The sequence below is a fragment of the Rhinolophus sinicus genome, chromosome 16 (assembly GCF_057876585.1).
Source record: "Rhinolophus sinicus isolate RSI-liver-muscle chromosome 16, RSI-T2T, whole genome shotgun sequence".
NCBI classification, from domain to species: Eukaryota; Metazoa; Chordata; class Mammalia; order Chiroptera; family Rhinolophidae; genus Rhinolophus; species Rhinolophus sinicus.
Window position 1 is genome coordinate 120,251,760 of NC_142516.1, and position 13,509 is coordinate 120,265,268.

A 13,509-nucleotide genomic window follows, 5' to 3' on the forward strand; every position below is an offset into this window, starting at 1 on the left:
CTTCCCCTATTCTCTACTCTCACTCATATGCTGTTTCTGTCGTTTTCCCCAGATAGGATACATCAATAGCTTCTTTTCATCTTGACAGGTAAAAGAAAGGTCTCTGGTCTGAGTACAGGATTCTTGAGTTGCACTCTTCTGTCCGTGTGTGGATGTTATTCCATTTTCTTCTACTACTTGTGTTGTAAGATTGTCTGACATCAATTTCTTTTTTTTTAACTTGTATATAACTTGTTCTTTCAGTCTGGAAGCTTACTAGATTTTTTACTATTTCCTTGGGATTCTGGAATTTTATCAGAATATTCATGGGGTGTGTGTGTGTGTGTGTATGTGCGTAGGCCCGCCTCACCTGTTTCTTATTCCCTCCTTTAGAACTCCTTGCATATCAGATCTCCAAGATTTGTCCTTAAGCCTCTAATCATTTTCCTCTTATTCTACCTCTTAGCACTTTTTGCTCTGTTTAACGACATAATTCTTCTCAATTTTCTAGGCCACTAATTTGGGACTTAATAACATTCATCCCCTTTTTTCAAATAATCCAAACATTATATGTGAAAGTAATTTTTTTCTAGTTCTAAACAATTTATAATTCAATCTACTTAAGTGTTCTTAATATTTTTTTCAAGTGTGTATTTCCTTCAATAATTCTGTTTCTACCAGATATTGCCTGTTCTAACGGTGTGCTTCTATGTCTTCTCTCTGGCTGCTGGTCCCTTTTATACGTGTTGGTATGTTCACTAGGCTAGTCATGACCTTACCTACCATTAAGGCTGGACGCAGCTGTTGGGCAGCTTTAATGGCAGCGTGCTGCCAATGCTTGGAAGGCTCACTGCTGTGGGGAGGCAATGTTCTGGCTAGCACGTTATTGGTCTCCAATGAGACATAAGAGGAAGCCTGTGTATGCCTCAGTCTCCAAAGCTGCAAAGGTAAATGCTCCCCGAGGCTCAGGGTGGGGAAGAGGCCACCTACTTGTTCAATGACAGCCTTGCCGATTAGCACCTGACAGTGGCAAAGACTGCTACTTTTGGGAGGGAGAGTGGTGCCAAGAACAGGAGGGTTGCATGGATCTCCTCAACCAAGTTTTGTCCGAGAACCATACAGCTCGGATCTTTGTCCCAGAAACTCTCTGAAAGAGCCCGTGGAATCTAAAGCCTTGCTGCTTACAACTCTCAGATCACAGCAGTTGTTCTGCTAAGGACAAGTTCTCAATATACTGTCAATTTAGTCTGTGATATCCTATCTGGAGACCTGGACCTAACCTTCCCTTTCTATTTCTAAAGTTAGAATTCAAGTTAGGATTTCATCATCTCCTATTTAGGTTCCTGGTTTTTCTGTTGATCTCTCAGTCTAAAGTCTAGCCACTCTTATTCATTCTGCACGAAATTTACTGGAAAAAGAGGTCTCTTGGTTATTTCATATAAAACATATATGAAACAAGTCCAACAAGTCCAATTACTTCTGATTGCCAAAAGTAATATGTAAAATAGTATGATTGGTAGTACTTTTATTCATTTAATTAAAAACAAAGCTCTTAAAGAAAATAATTTAAAGTATGTTACTCCAACAAGAACATTTACAAAAATGAAATTAAGCTTCTGACTGCTTCTGAATTTGAAAAGTGTTTAATGAATTCTAATCAAAATTGAAAAATACATTATCTGGCATACGCAAAATTCTCTTTGGGGAGCCCAGGTAGGCATTTCAAAGACAAACGTACTCTCCAAAACTTACTCTTCTTTGTGTGAAAAGAAGCACATTATAATTATTCAAATGCTATAAAAAGTTTCTTTAAAAAAAACCCCTATGGTTTTATGTAAGTTCCAAATTAAAAACATCAAGAGCTAGATTTCAAAAGGTAAGGTACTGGTGTGTGATTGAATTATTTCTCTTTGGATACTTTAACAGTTATCCTCCAGAGCGAGCAGGAGACTTAATGAAGGTTAATACTTTGGAGTAACACTGGCTAGGCCAGCCAAACAACACATGATGTTCATTATTTTAAAGGTGTTATCCCCTATCCCACTCCATCACTCCTTCCCTTACCCCCATTCTGTTTTTCTCAGCATGAGTGGCTGACATAGCTAGAAGAACAGTGCCTCTAACTGTGTCTCTACTGTAGGGAAACAGCTCAGCCATGGCACCCTGGAGACTCTGCATATATTCACATACGCCACCCAGGTAAGTACTAAACTGCAGCTGAATCTGTGCCTTCGCAGAAGGCCTTATGATAAACCTCCTGGAACATGGAACACGAGAACTTGGGAGACTTGTGAGGAGCTGCTGTGTGGCCATTTTCACTCACTTCCCCTTCTGTCCTGGAAAGCTGTCATGAGAGTTTTTCATCTCCTCCCTGGTTCTGATGACATATGAAACCTTTCTGCTTCACCCTGAGGATGGCTTAGCTACAGCTCAGCATTGGTGCCACTGCAACAGGTGTCCCACCACTCATGTTACAACTGTCCTCTGGCTCCTTCTGTTTCATTGTTGCCCTAGTGGTGTATGGAATAAGGACACGGGAGCTGGCACCTTTACCTCCTCTCCTTTTCTCTACCTGTGTAAGTAGTAAAACATTCCGAATCTAAAAAGGGCTGTTTCTTTACTGGCTACACTGTTAGGTCTGCCCTCACGTAAAGCTTAACATCCATTTCCTCTCAATCTTCATTAGTGAGTAACAGGAAGGGGAGAAGGGAAGAAATGAAAAGATTGAGGGATGGGCAGAACCCAAAAGTCAGTACATTAACAACTCTAGCCAATTTTCAAAGAAAAGAATGAGGAAGATCTAGACTGTATGCTCCTACTCCTCTCTAATAATATCAAGAGGGAAGGGGGCCCGTTAGATTGTAGCCAAATCATGGGTCTGGTAACCAAATTATAGGTCTGATAACTAAAATATCCAGCATGGCGAGAAATCATATAGTCTGAATTTGAACTGAAGTTTAAAAGATGATTATCACGTAATTTGTAAAATCTTACTTCACATGCAGTAACATATATCTTTAACTATTAAGATTTTCTAAAGATTAAAATATATTACTATCACAAGAAACTGAAGATTTAACATGCCACTTCTGAAAGACTGTCAACATGTGCAAAACATACACACACATCATACACACACACACACATATATACAAAACACACACACACACACACACACACACACACACACACACAGAGTTCAGTATAGTAAATTTGGGACAGTGTATCTGGCTGCACTGTGTCAGCAACCTAAGTCACACCATGCTGGTCTATTTGTCTTATCCTATTTCCTTCCCCAGTTCCCCTCATCTTTTCTTCCTGCTCTGTCCTGACTCCATACTTTCTGTTACTACAATTTGGAATGCTTTCCAATCTTCTCTCCATTCACCTCCATTACCACTTCCTTTATGACAGAGCAAACATTCTTTCTTCTAAGAATTCGTGGCTATTCTTATGCCATAACGAAAACAAAAGCAACATCAATTAGTGATCTAGCCTGTCACCACACCGTTTGTTTCCTTCTACCTGCCCCCAAAGAAACGAGAGTCTGTAAGACGGTTCCTTTCAGGGACTTTGCTAAACCTTTGTGTTTGCACCTTATGCCTCCCTGTTTGGTCCCAGAAAGATGACTGGACAGTCAATGACGAGTAAGATTCCTCACGGAAGGAACAACTCAAGCCAGGCGCAGTCGAGTGGGAACCAACAGGAGAACCCACGGGGTCACAGAGGTGGGCACAGCCCCCCACCTTCCTCAGGCTAAGGAAAGCCTCAGCCTCTGTGGCTGCATTCCTTCCCGAAACCTGCAAGGGAAGTGATTCAAAGAGGTGCTCTCCATCTATTCATATGCATACAGGTTTTGTCCCTTGGGGAAATTGAGACTTATGGTCCAGCTGCCTGCAGGCAAGGGTGATTGGCTTGAATTGGTTTCCTCTTATGATGTATGGGATTCACAGATCTTGAGATTGAAAAGCTTTATCTCCTTTGCTTCCCCACCTAACTAATAAAAGCTGATGCTAGGCCAGGTTAGGGGCTTCCAGTCCTTGAGACTGGGGGTCCCTTGGTCTGCTTAAACTTTACTGTCTTTTCTTAACCCTACACCGCCCTCCTCACTCCCCACAATTCTCGTAGTGCGGGATGCCACACTAGCCCAGTGTGTCTCAGACTTTAATGTGCATCTTTTCACATTAAAACATCTGGAATCTTACTAAAATGCACACTGAGAAACAATGCATACTCATTCAGTTGGTATCAGATGGGCCCAAGAATCTGCATTTTTAATAAGCTTCCAGATGATGCTAATGCTGCTTGCCCATGGCTCACATTTTGAATAGCAAGGATTTAGCTGACTAATTTGATTTTGTTACATTAGTTTGATTCTGCTATCAAGTCTTTTATTTTTTTTGTGTGTGTGCCCTACAGATGGTCTTCAATGCCTGTTGATCAAATGTGAAATGCATATCTTTGGCAGGTATTTTTTAAACTTAAATATGGAAGAAGAGAGCATACAGATAAGAATGTCAATCCTTGCCTTAATGTTAAAGGCTGCACTGCATATATAGAAGCCTAACTCCTCAGATTACAGGGTAAACACAAATAGACCAGTATTTCCAGGGTTAGGTAGCCATGACCGTAAGCTGACTAAGGGTCCACTAAGATCCTGTTAATCAAAGTGCAGTCCAGACCAGTACTGGCAACACATGGGAGCTTGTCACAAAAGCACTTTCAGGTCCCTCCCCACAACAACTGAATCACAATCTGCCCTTAAACAACATTCCCAAGGAGATATGTATGAAACATTTAAGAAACATTGCCCTAGCACACTCAAATTAACTAGGTGAGTGAGAGAATGCCAGAATAACAGATATTCGTTTTTCTTCATTTACTCATATGGAAGTATTATTTTTTTTTTTGGGGGGGGGGGGGCGGGGGGCAAAGTATTAGGGAATAAAAAGTTCAGTGAGTTACCAAAAGGGCCTCTCAAAATGGCCATTATCTAGTGAAATGTTCTCTGGTGGCACCAAGAGAAAGCACAGTAGTTGTATATTCATTCATATGAATGGTTTCAGATCACTGACTAAATTACTAACAAATCATCTCCTCCTAAACCTATACAACTGGAAAACTATTTCAAGAATGACGATGTGTATGCTGAGAAAAATGTTACCCCGTTCAAATTTTTTAACCATCAAATCAGATTCTTCACATGGGGGCAGAACTTGAAGGATACATGAAGTATTGAAATGAAAAAAGAATATGCATGTATTCTTTTGTGCATCCATAGTTTCCATCAGACTTTTCAAGGGTTCCATTACCCAAAAATGGTTAAGATGAATGCTGTCAAAGCTTACAAGTGACTTTTTTACTACAACATTTCTCAGGAACTATATATATATACACACACACACATATATACATATGTATATGTATACACACACACGTATATGTATATATGTATGTGTGTGTGTGTGTATATATATATATATATACATATATATATATATATATACTGAGCTTCCAAGAGGAGTTTGCAGTGTGCAGTCATTTTTCAAACTTTTCTGACTATATGCCTAGAATACTTCATTTTTAAGCACCAAATACTATCTCCTTGAACCCATAACAACCACTCAAAAGACACAGCCAATAAGTACCCTTTGCAAACTTGAAGGAGCATCTTTTAGTTAATACTCCAGACTTTAGTAGTATAACTATTTTTAACATGTAGTTAACACTATAAAGAGAACTTTGATATGATACTCAATGGCACAAATCAATAAAATATGGGTTAATGCTATACCTTACTAAGGTTCACTTCCTACAAGGCTAAAAGCAAACGTGTTTTAAAAGTGGTTTCATCTAAACGATATAGTCAAAGACTGCAATGTAATTAGACTCACATTCCTTTAAATGAATCACTCAAGAATCTAACCAGAAGTCATGACTAAAGTTTTGGATATAGGACACGATGTAATATTAAAAGGAAGAGTAAAACTTGGGCATTTTAGCAATTTAAGTAACCTACAAGACGTGAAAAAACTCTTCTGAGTTCACAGTAACCACATATATAGGAAATACAAGAAGCTCTAAGAAGCATAAAAAAGAATACATGCCATATTTTAAAAATATCTAATATTAAATCTTATTTGATAAATTTTGTAAAAAAAAAATCTATCTATCTATCTATCTATCTATCTATCTATCTATCTATCTATCTATCTAGTATAAGTAACTAAAAATGACTTTGTTCAAGTAGATCCAGAACAGTGCCCACCCACCTAGCAATACTGAAATGTGTCAGCACGTGAGAGTAAGGCACTTAAACTCATCAATATTCAACAAATTTTAGTACTTACCCATATTTTTAGCTCTGCTCTTCAGCTGAGTGGAATGTCTCTTCTTATTCTTTGACTTGGGAGTTTTATCCTTAGATGCCAGGCTGGCCTGCGCAGATGCTTTTCTTGTCTTGAATGTTTTAGTTACTGTTGTTGGATCCACTGGATCAGGCATACTGCTAAAGCTTTCTAATGACTCTTCATCAAACTGGCGTCTTCTCCTACTGGTATCTAATTGATTCTTGCGATTACTATTTGTAGTTTTCTCTACAGATACTGCAAATCCAGTCTTGATAAATGGTTTTTCTACTTCACCTCCTTGGTCATATAACCATGGTGTCCTACTGTTTTCCACCTCCTCTTCAGGCTCTTTTTGATTCCTTACCAATGAAAATAAGTTTTTGTAGATTACAATGATAGATTTTTTATGTTTAATGAAAACTCCAGATATAGCACTTAATTTACAGTTTACTAGTAGATTTAGGTAAATAAAAACAAACTATAAAAAATATTTTCACAAAAATGTATTAAATATATAAATATTCTAATATAGGTTAGTGTGCTAAATTATCTTAAACTTTAATATTGAACCCTTCTCACTAAACCATTTTGACTGGCAAATGTTCCAAACCAAAGATCTAGCATTCACAACGGAAAAGAGAAGGAAACCAAGGAAGGATGGGACATACAAAGAAAAAAACAAAAAAACATGGAGGAATAGCTAAGAAAGAGCTGTAGCAGAGGGTTTGAAGCATACATGGATCCGTGTCACCTAAGGCAGACCAACTAAAACCAGAATTTTGTGAAACAATGGCCATGCAACTATTAATTTCTCCACACATTAAGTCTAGTTTAGTTCAGCTGGCAGTGTCATTTTCCAAATTTTATCTGCTAAGCACTGGCATCACATATCTTATTCACTGGTCATCTAAGTTTGGGAAAAACAGTCAAAACAAAGTTAAACAGGTCTGCAGGATTTCTCAGCACATTTAATATATCCATGTACTTTATAAAATATGAGATGGCCAAAACCTTTTCTCAAAGAACCTAACATGGACAACAGTGTTGCTAAGAACGTAATTTAGTAGGAGACTCTGACCTACAGGATTTAACTTAAGACAAAGGTTAGCAAACCGACACTTTGCAGGCCAAACTCAGCCTGCCTGTTTTTGTATGGCCTGAGAGCTAAAATGATGTTTGGGGAAAGGAAAACAAAAAAGAAAAAAGTTTGTGACACACTTATATTAAATTCGAATTTTGCTGCTCATAAAGTATTATTGGAACACAGCCATTCATTTTTTTACATACTGTTTATGGCTGCCTTTATGCAAAAATGGCAGAGATAAATGGGTATGACAGGCACTGTATGGCCTGCAATATTTACTATCTAGCCCTGTATAGGAAAAGTTTTCTGACCCTGGCTCAAGACTACATCGTTCCATCTGAACTTTTGCCATTTAATTCAGGGAACCTACACTAGTTAAGACTTTGGAAAAGAGATGATGCCTAATCTAAAGTAGGTCAAATATCTAAAACAATATTAGATATCCATTGCCATTCTTTTTTAGTATCAATTATATATAAAATATGGATAATAATGTAGGGACCTTCCAGTAGGAAGGCTATTCACTAAAACTTTGAAAAAATGTTTATTGCTTATGATGGAGATTCATTCAACTACCATTTCTGAATGGCAACTGTAAACTATACAGTCAGGCTCTGACAATACAGTAATTTTTATAAAGCAACATGAGATTTAATAGGAAAAAATAGTACAGCTAAGAAAAACAAAGTCAGGGAAGTCAATTAAAGGATTCATACAGGCAAATACAAAGTTCAATTCTGTGAATTTTCAGTTAATCAAGTAAAAAAAAAAAAAATTCATGATTTAACAATTAAACAGTGTCAACTTGCTAATTTAAGAGCCCAAGACATGCCTAATCCCATTACTAAAAGGAAACAGTAATATGAATTATATACTTGTAAAGGGTTAGGAAAGACAAAATCATAGCAGTACTTCTTACAGAACAAATTATTAGGCTCAATTGACCTCTAATTTTTCATCCTCCTAAAGAGTTTTTCCTGAAGTAAATAACAATGAAAAGGCTATTTTCATCAGTTGGCTATCAAAATAATTTTCTGGATTAACACAATCATTAAAAACATTATTTATCTAGCTATAAAAATGCTTATAGAATGATTAACCTTCCCCAATCCAACTAGTGTTTGTATTTCAGTCAAAATTATATTTTGGAAGATTATCATATTAAAAACTAAAAAGTGATGACAAACAAAAATCCATGATGCCATATAGCACTAAAACTTCCTTGGCCAAAGTTGTTTTTACAATCTAACAGTACTTAACATTACATTTGGATAGGTCTTTAGGAACTATTCTGATCAGGAGCGCTGAACCAAATAAAGAAGCCACCACTTACACAACTATCCTCCACTAATTAATATTAGTTACTAGTCCTAAATCAGTGAATTTAAAGACAGATACCGAATCAAGGCCAAAACACTCTATGGGTCAGGTCTTATCCTTCCAAAATGAATCTCACAGGCTACCCTGATCAAAACTCTGAACTGCTCTTATAGCAAGGTCGGCAGCTGGTACATGCATGAGAGACAGCTGGTAAGATGTCAAAGTTTCATATTCCCAACACTACCCGGCCAAACAATCACAAATATCCTCCCTGTGCTTTCAAATTACATATAATTAGATGTAATCACAAAAGTGATCTTTCAGCAAATAATGGATTATGCTGGCATTTGAGTACCTTTGTTTTTCTGCTCCAACAGAAGAACTGCTTTCAAAAGGTTTTGGAAAAGCCATGTATTCTGTTTTCCCTGAAGAATTCTGGGCTAATGGTTGCTGCTGTTCAGTGGGTGTAGAAATATTCTGAGAAAAGTCTCCAAAATTAGAAGGAAATAAAGGGCTGAAATTCATACCTAATAAATAAAAGCAATGAGTAAGACAAGAATAAAGAACCTTTAGCCTTAATTTAAAATTAAGACAGTTTTAATTCAATGTGCCATTCACATCAACCAAAACAAAATTGTTAAACTAACACTCGTTTATTAAATCACTGATAACAGCTCAGCCCAATGTTTTCAGCACTGGTGACACAAAGATAATGATTCACCTCCTTCAAGCTAAGAGTTAGAAATAACACTACCTGGTAATCAAATTATTACGGGATGCCAGACTCTACCGTAGAGACTTTACACGTTATTTTGTTGAATGTTCAAAAGAACACTATAAAACAAGTGTTCTATTCATTTGAAACAGGTATTCTATTCATTTCATCAGTGAAAAAACAGGCTTAGAGATAAAACGTCTAGTAAATAAAAGAGCAGGTCAGATGTTGGGTCTGCATGACTCCAAAGCTGATGTTCTCTGTTTTACTTTAATTGGGAAAGTAAAATATACTTAAATACCATATAGTGTTGTATTAGAGGTATTTGTAAGGCCCTACTAACAACTTGGAGGAAAAGGGATCAGGGAAGGCATCACAAAAATGACCTGGTTTGTGAAGCATGAACAGTTTCTGCACAGGGTTGGTTGGCCCTGGTATGAAGCACATTACAGTGAAAAGGAACTGCATGTGCAACTTCTTATATTATGTTACTATAATCCTGTTAAGATAATACACTGCGGTATTTTTATTTGTATTTATATTCACAAAGCCCTTCCAAACCTCTAACCTTCTATAATCCCTGGCAAACACCTTCAACTGATCCTCCTTCAGGACTCACCTTATCTAACCAGTCACTTAACGGATCCTACCTCCAGAATGTCTTGAATGACGCCTTTTTCTTTCTGCCGACTGCCGCAAGCTTTCATTCTGATTATCACTGCAACAGCCTTCTATAGTCTATTCACCAGCTGTACTCTTAGCTCCTTCCCTCTCTCAACACTATCACTAGTGCCATCTAAAATATAAATCACATGCTATCCCCCTGCTCAAAATCCTGCAATGGCCCACTGTCTGCAACAGAAAGTCTAAGCTGCTTTGTACAGCACAAAAGGCTTCTGCTGTTCTCCAACCACATCAAATACTCTTACCCTTCAAGGCCCTAAGCGCTAGCCACATTTAAGTACCTCTAAATTCCCTAAGTGATATACTGTTTCACTGCTTTGTAACTCTTAAATGGTTCCAGTAATTAGAAAGCCCCTTCCCTTCTAATCTCCCTGGAAATAAATGCTATTCATTTTTTATCTTAAATAACACTTTCTTTCCCCTGGAAAAAACACATTTGCTGATGGTCTCTTTCCCTAAGGAAGGAATAGGCCAATCACCTCATTTGTACTCATTTGTACACTAAGCACTGACTGACACTCAGTTTCCTCACTAAACTCGAAATTTCTTAAGGCATTATTAGTCTTACCTTTGAATCCCAGTCATATATACAGTGTCTGGCATAAAATGGGTGCAGAAAAAGGTCTGAATCCTAAGCTAAATAAAAATATGAGTACTCACCTTTAGTTTAGTAGTGTATCTCCCTCCCTCCCTCCCTCTCTCCCTTCCTCCCTAGTGTTAAGTTCCTCCTAAGGAGACTTAAAGCTCCTCTATAACATTATCTCACTCATCTTTACTCTCTCAATGTTTTACACAATGCCTGGTGTACACTAGTCATTGGATAGGTAAATTCCCTTTCTCTTTAATAAATAGTTGTTAAACAATTCAAAGTTATAAAACTAAGCAATCATTCAGTTTACTTAATTCTATTAGCAACCATACTAAGCTTAAGCTTTTACTATGAAGAATCAAAGTAGAAACGAATTTGTAACTTTCTTTGCAAACATTTCTTACCATTCCAAACAGACAGGGATAAAAATCCATGTAACACACAAATGATATTCTCAAACACTCTGTATTTACTTTCCCTTTAAATTTTTAGTCACTTACCTGGTGCAAATGATGAAAAATTAGTAAACCCAGGTATGTTAAAAAGATTTACAGGCTGTGCTGGAAAACTCAAAGGACAAAATAAACTGGGTGATGGAGGTTGTGATGCACTACTGCCTCTTTCCTTGCTTCCATGTTTTTCTGGATGCTGATTTTGTTGGCGCATAAGTTCATTTAGCATTTGTTTCAACCTATAAAAATTTAAGAAGTCAGTAATTTAAAAATTAGTTATATTATCATCTATTTAAAGGACATTCAGAAAGAATATATGTAAAAAGTAATTCAACAGAACAGACTGCTGCTACAAGAAATACTTGCTTGTTGTGCAGACTTAACTCAATAACTTGGCCTTTGGAACAAGAACTCCATTTAGCACTTCTCTCAGATAGTAGGTATACCTATATGAAACTCATCATTTTTCTTGTTTGCAGATTTACTAAGGTGTAAGTCACCACCATATAATTCACCTAATGTAAATTCACCTAAGTGTAAAGTTGAACACTATACATTTTGTTAAAAAGTGAAGTTCACAATATTAAAGGGAAATACTGGGCAAATCATTGCTCATAAAATTCTCAAGTGACAGAATATTTGAAAATGTAATTTGGCGCATGTCCTTTCATCCCAGAAGATAACTGTAAAATCGCTGCTCAGTTTTAGCCCTTGCTATACAGTCTCACGACTTCTAAGAAACAGATTACCTTTGTACATTATTCTGTTGCCATGTTAGCTGAGCATAGCACTGATTCAACTGGTGCATTATAAGGTGTACTTGAGGAGATGCAACATTGCTGGGCATAACACTGTAAGGACCCGTGAGAAGAGTTTGGAGCAGACAAGACAGAGTCTATGGAAAGAAAAAAAATCGTAATAGTTACTGATGACTTGAGAAAACTGTGTAATGCTTAAAAAACAAGATTAAAAAAATTTACTTTCATAGCAAACTTTACCTGCTGGTCTTGCATCAAAGTCTGACAAATATTAACACTGAAATCAAGTTGCTTCTTTAGCTGATTGATTTGTTCTTGCCATTGTTCTTTCTCTTCTACATAAGAGAGTTCCGACACCCAACGAAGGTTTTCCTGACGTTGCATGCTGATATTCTGTTGTCTTGTCTTGGCTAAAGGACGATAATTTCCATCTGCTGAAAAAGGGCGACTGTTCTTCCACCTAACAAAAGATTTAAAGCACTAGGTCATCATATGCAATTATCTGGTTTTTAAAATCTAGCAATAAACCCTAATATCCTGGTCTACAGGCCAGTATTCTAAGTTCAAAGGACTCAAAAAGTATGGAAAATAAAGCGGGTCAACATTCCAGGCTGTTGGCTTTATACCATTATCATTTTTTATTATTTTCCAGGCTTTTTTCCTGTTTTACAAAAATATCCACATAATTCTGTATTCTGCAAAATGAAAGTATTTACTATATTATAAGCATTTTTTCCATTCTTCATGCTTTAAGCTTAGCCACATTACATCAACTGGAACTACTCTACCAGCTTTTATTCATGAAACATTTTTCAGTTATAAAAAACAATGCAATGAATACCTTTGTTACAGGCCTTTTCACTACCTACGATTTTTAAATTTTTTGTAAACTCCCCAAAACAGAAGCAAAGCTCAAAGCTTATGAATCTTGATCCAGTCTAGATAGGATGCATCTCCGCAACACTCATGTGGTATAATAAAAAATACATTTGGTCTTTGTCCCAGATTCCCAGCAGAACTTCTAAAACTCTTGGCAATTCTTGAGTATCTTTTGTGATTCATAATGAGCCCCTTTCAACCACACCAAGTTTATACTAATGACTGTTGAAAGACCCTGAATAGCTTCATGATGCAGGCTGGTCGCCAGAAAAACCAACCTGCTGATTAGAGGGGTTGGGACTTTCAGCTCCACTCCCCAAGCTCCAAGAAGGGTAGGATAGGGGCCAGAAGTTGAGTTTAATCACCTATGGCCAATGATTTAATCAATTGTGTGGATGTAATGAAACTTCCATAAAACCCCTAAACAAGGCAGTGGTTACGAGAGCTTCTGGTTGGTGAACACACTGAAGTGCTGGGAGGGTGGTGCGCCCACAGAAGGCCTGAAAGCTCTGCACCCCCTCTCCCATCCAAACCTTGCCCTACGCATCCCTTCCATTTGGCTGTTCCTGAGCTGTATCCTTTATAATAAACCAGTAAACATGAGCGTTTTCCTGAGTTCTGTGAGTTGTCTTAGCAAATTATGGAACCTGAAGAGGGGTTGTGGGAACCGCCAAATTTATATACAGGTCTGACAGAAGT

At 37.3% G+C, this 13,509-nt stretch overlaps 1 protein-coding gene across 42 annotated transcripts in view; it reads right to left on the bottom strand.

Annotated features, from left to right (window-relative positions):
- PCM1 (pericentriolar material 1) overlaps positions 1-13,509 on the bottom strand; it is a 78,912-nt gene that overhangs the window by 28,906 nt on the left and 36,497 nt on the right. For all 42 annotated transcript variants that reach the window (XM_088793332.1, XM_088793329.1, XM_088793334.1 and 39 more), the window contains 5 exons: positions 12,172-12,391; positions 11,923-12,068; positions 11,222-11,412; positions 9,089-9,260; positions 6,330-6,688 (listed from right to left, as the gene is read on the bottom strand). In XM_088793332.1, the coding sequence (XP_088649458.1) occupies positions 6,330-6,688; positions 9,089-9,260; positions 11,222-11,412; positions 11,923-12,068; positions 12,172-12,391 (1,088 nt within the window). The remainder of the gene's footprint in view (positions 1-6,329; positions 6,689-9,088; positions 9,261-11,221; positions 11,413-11,922; positions 12,069-12,171; positions 12,392-13,509) is intronic.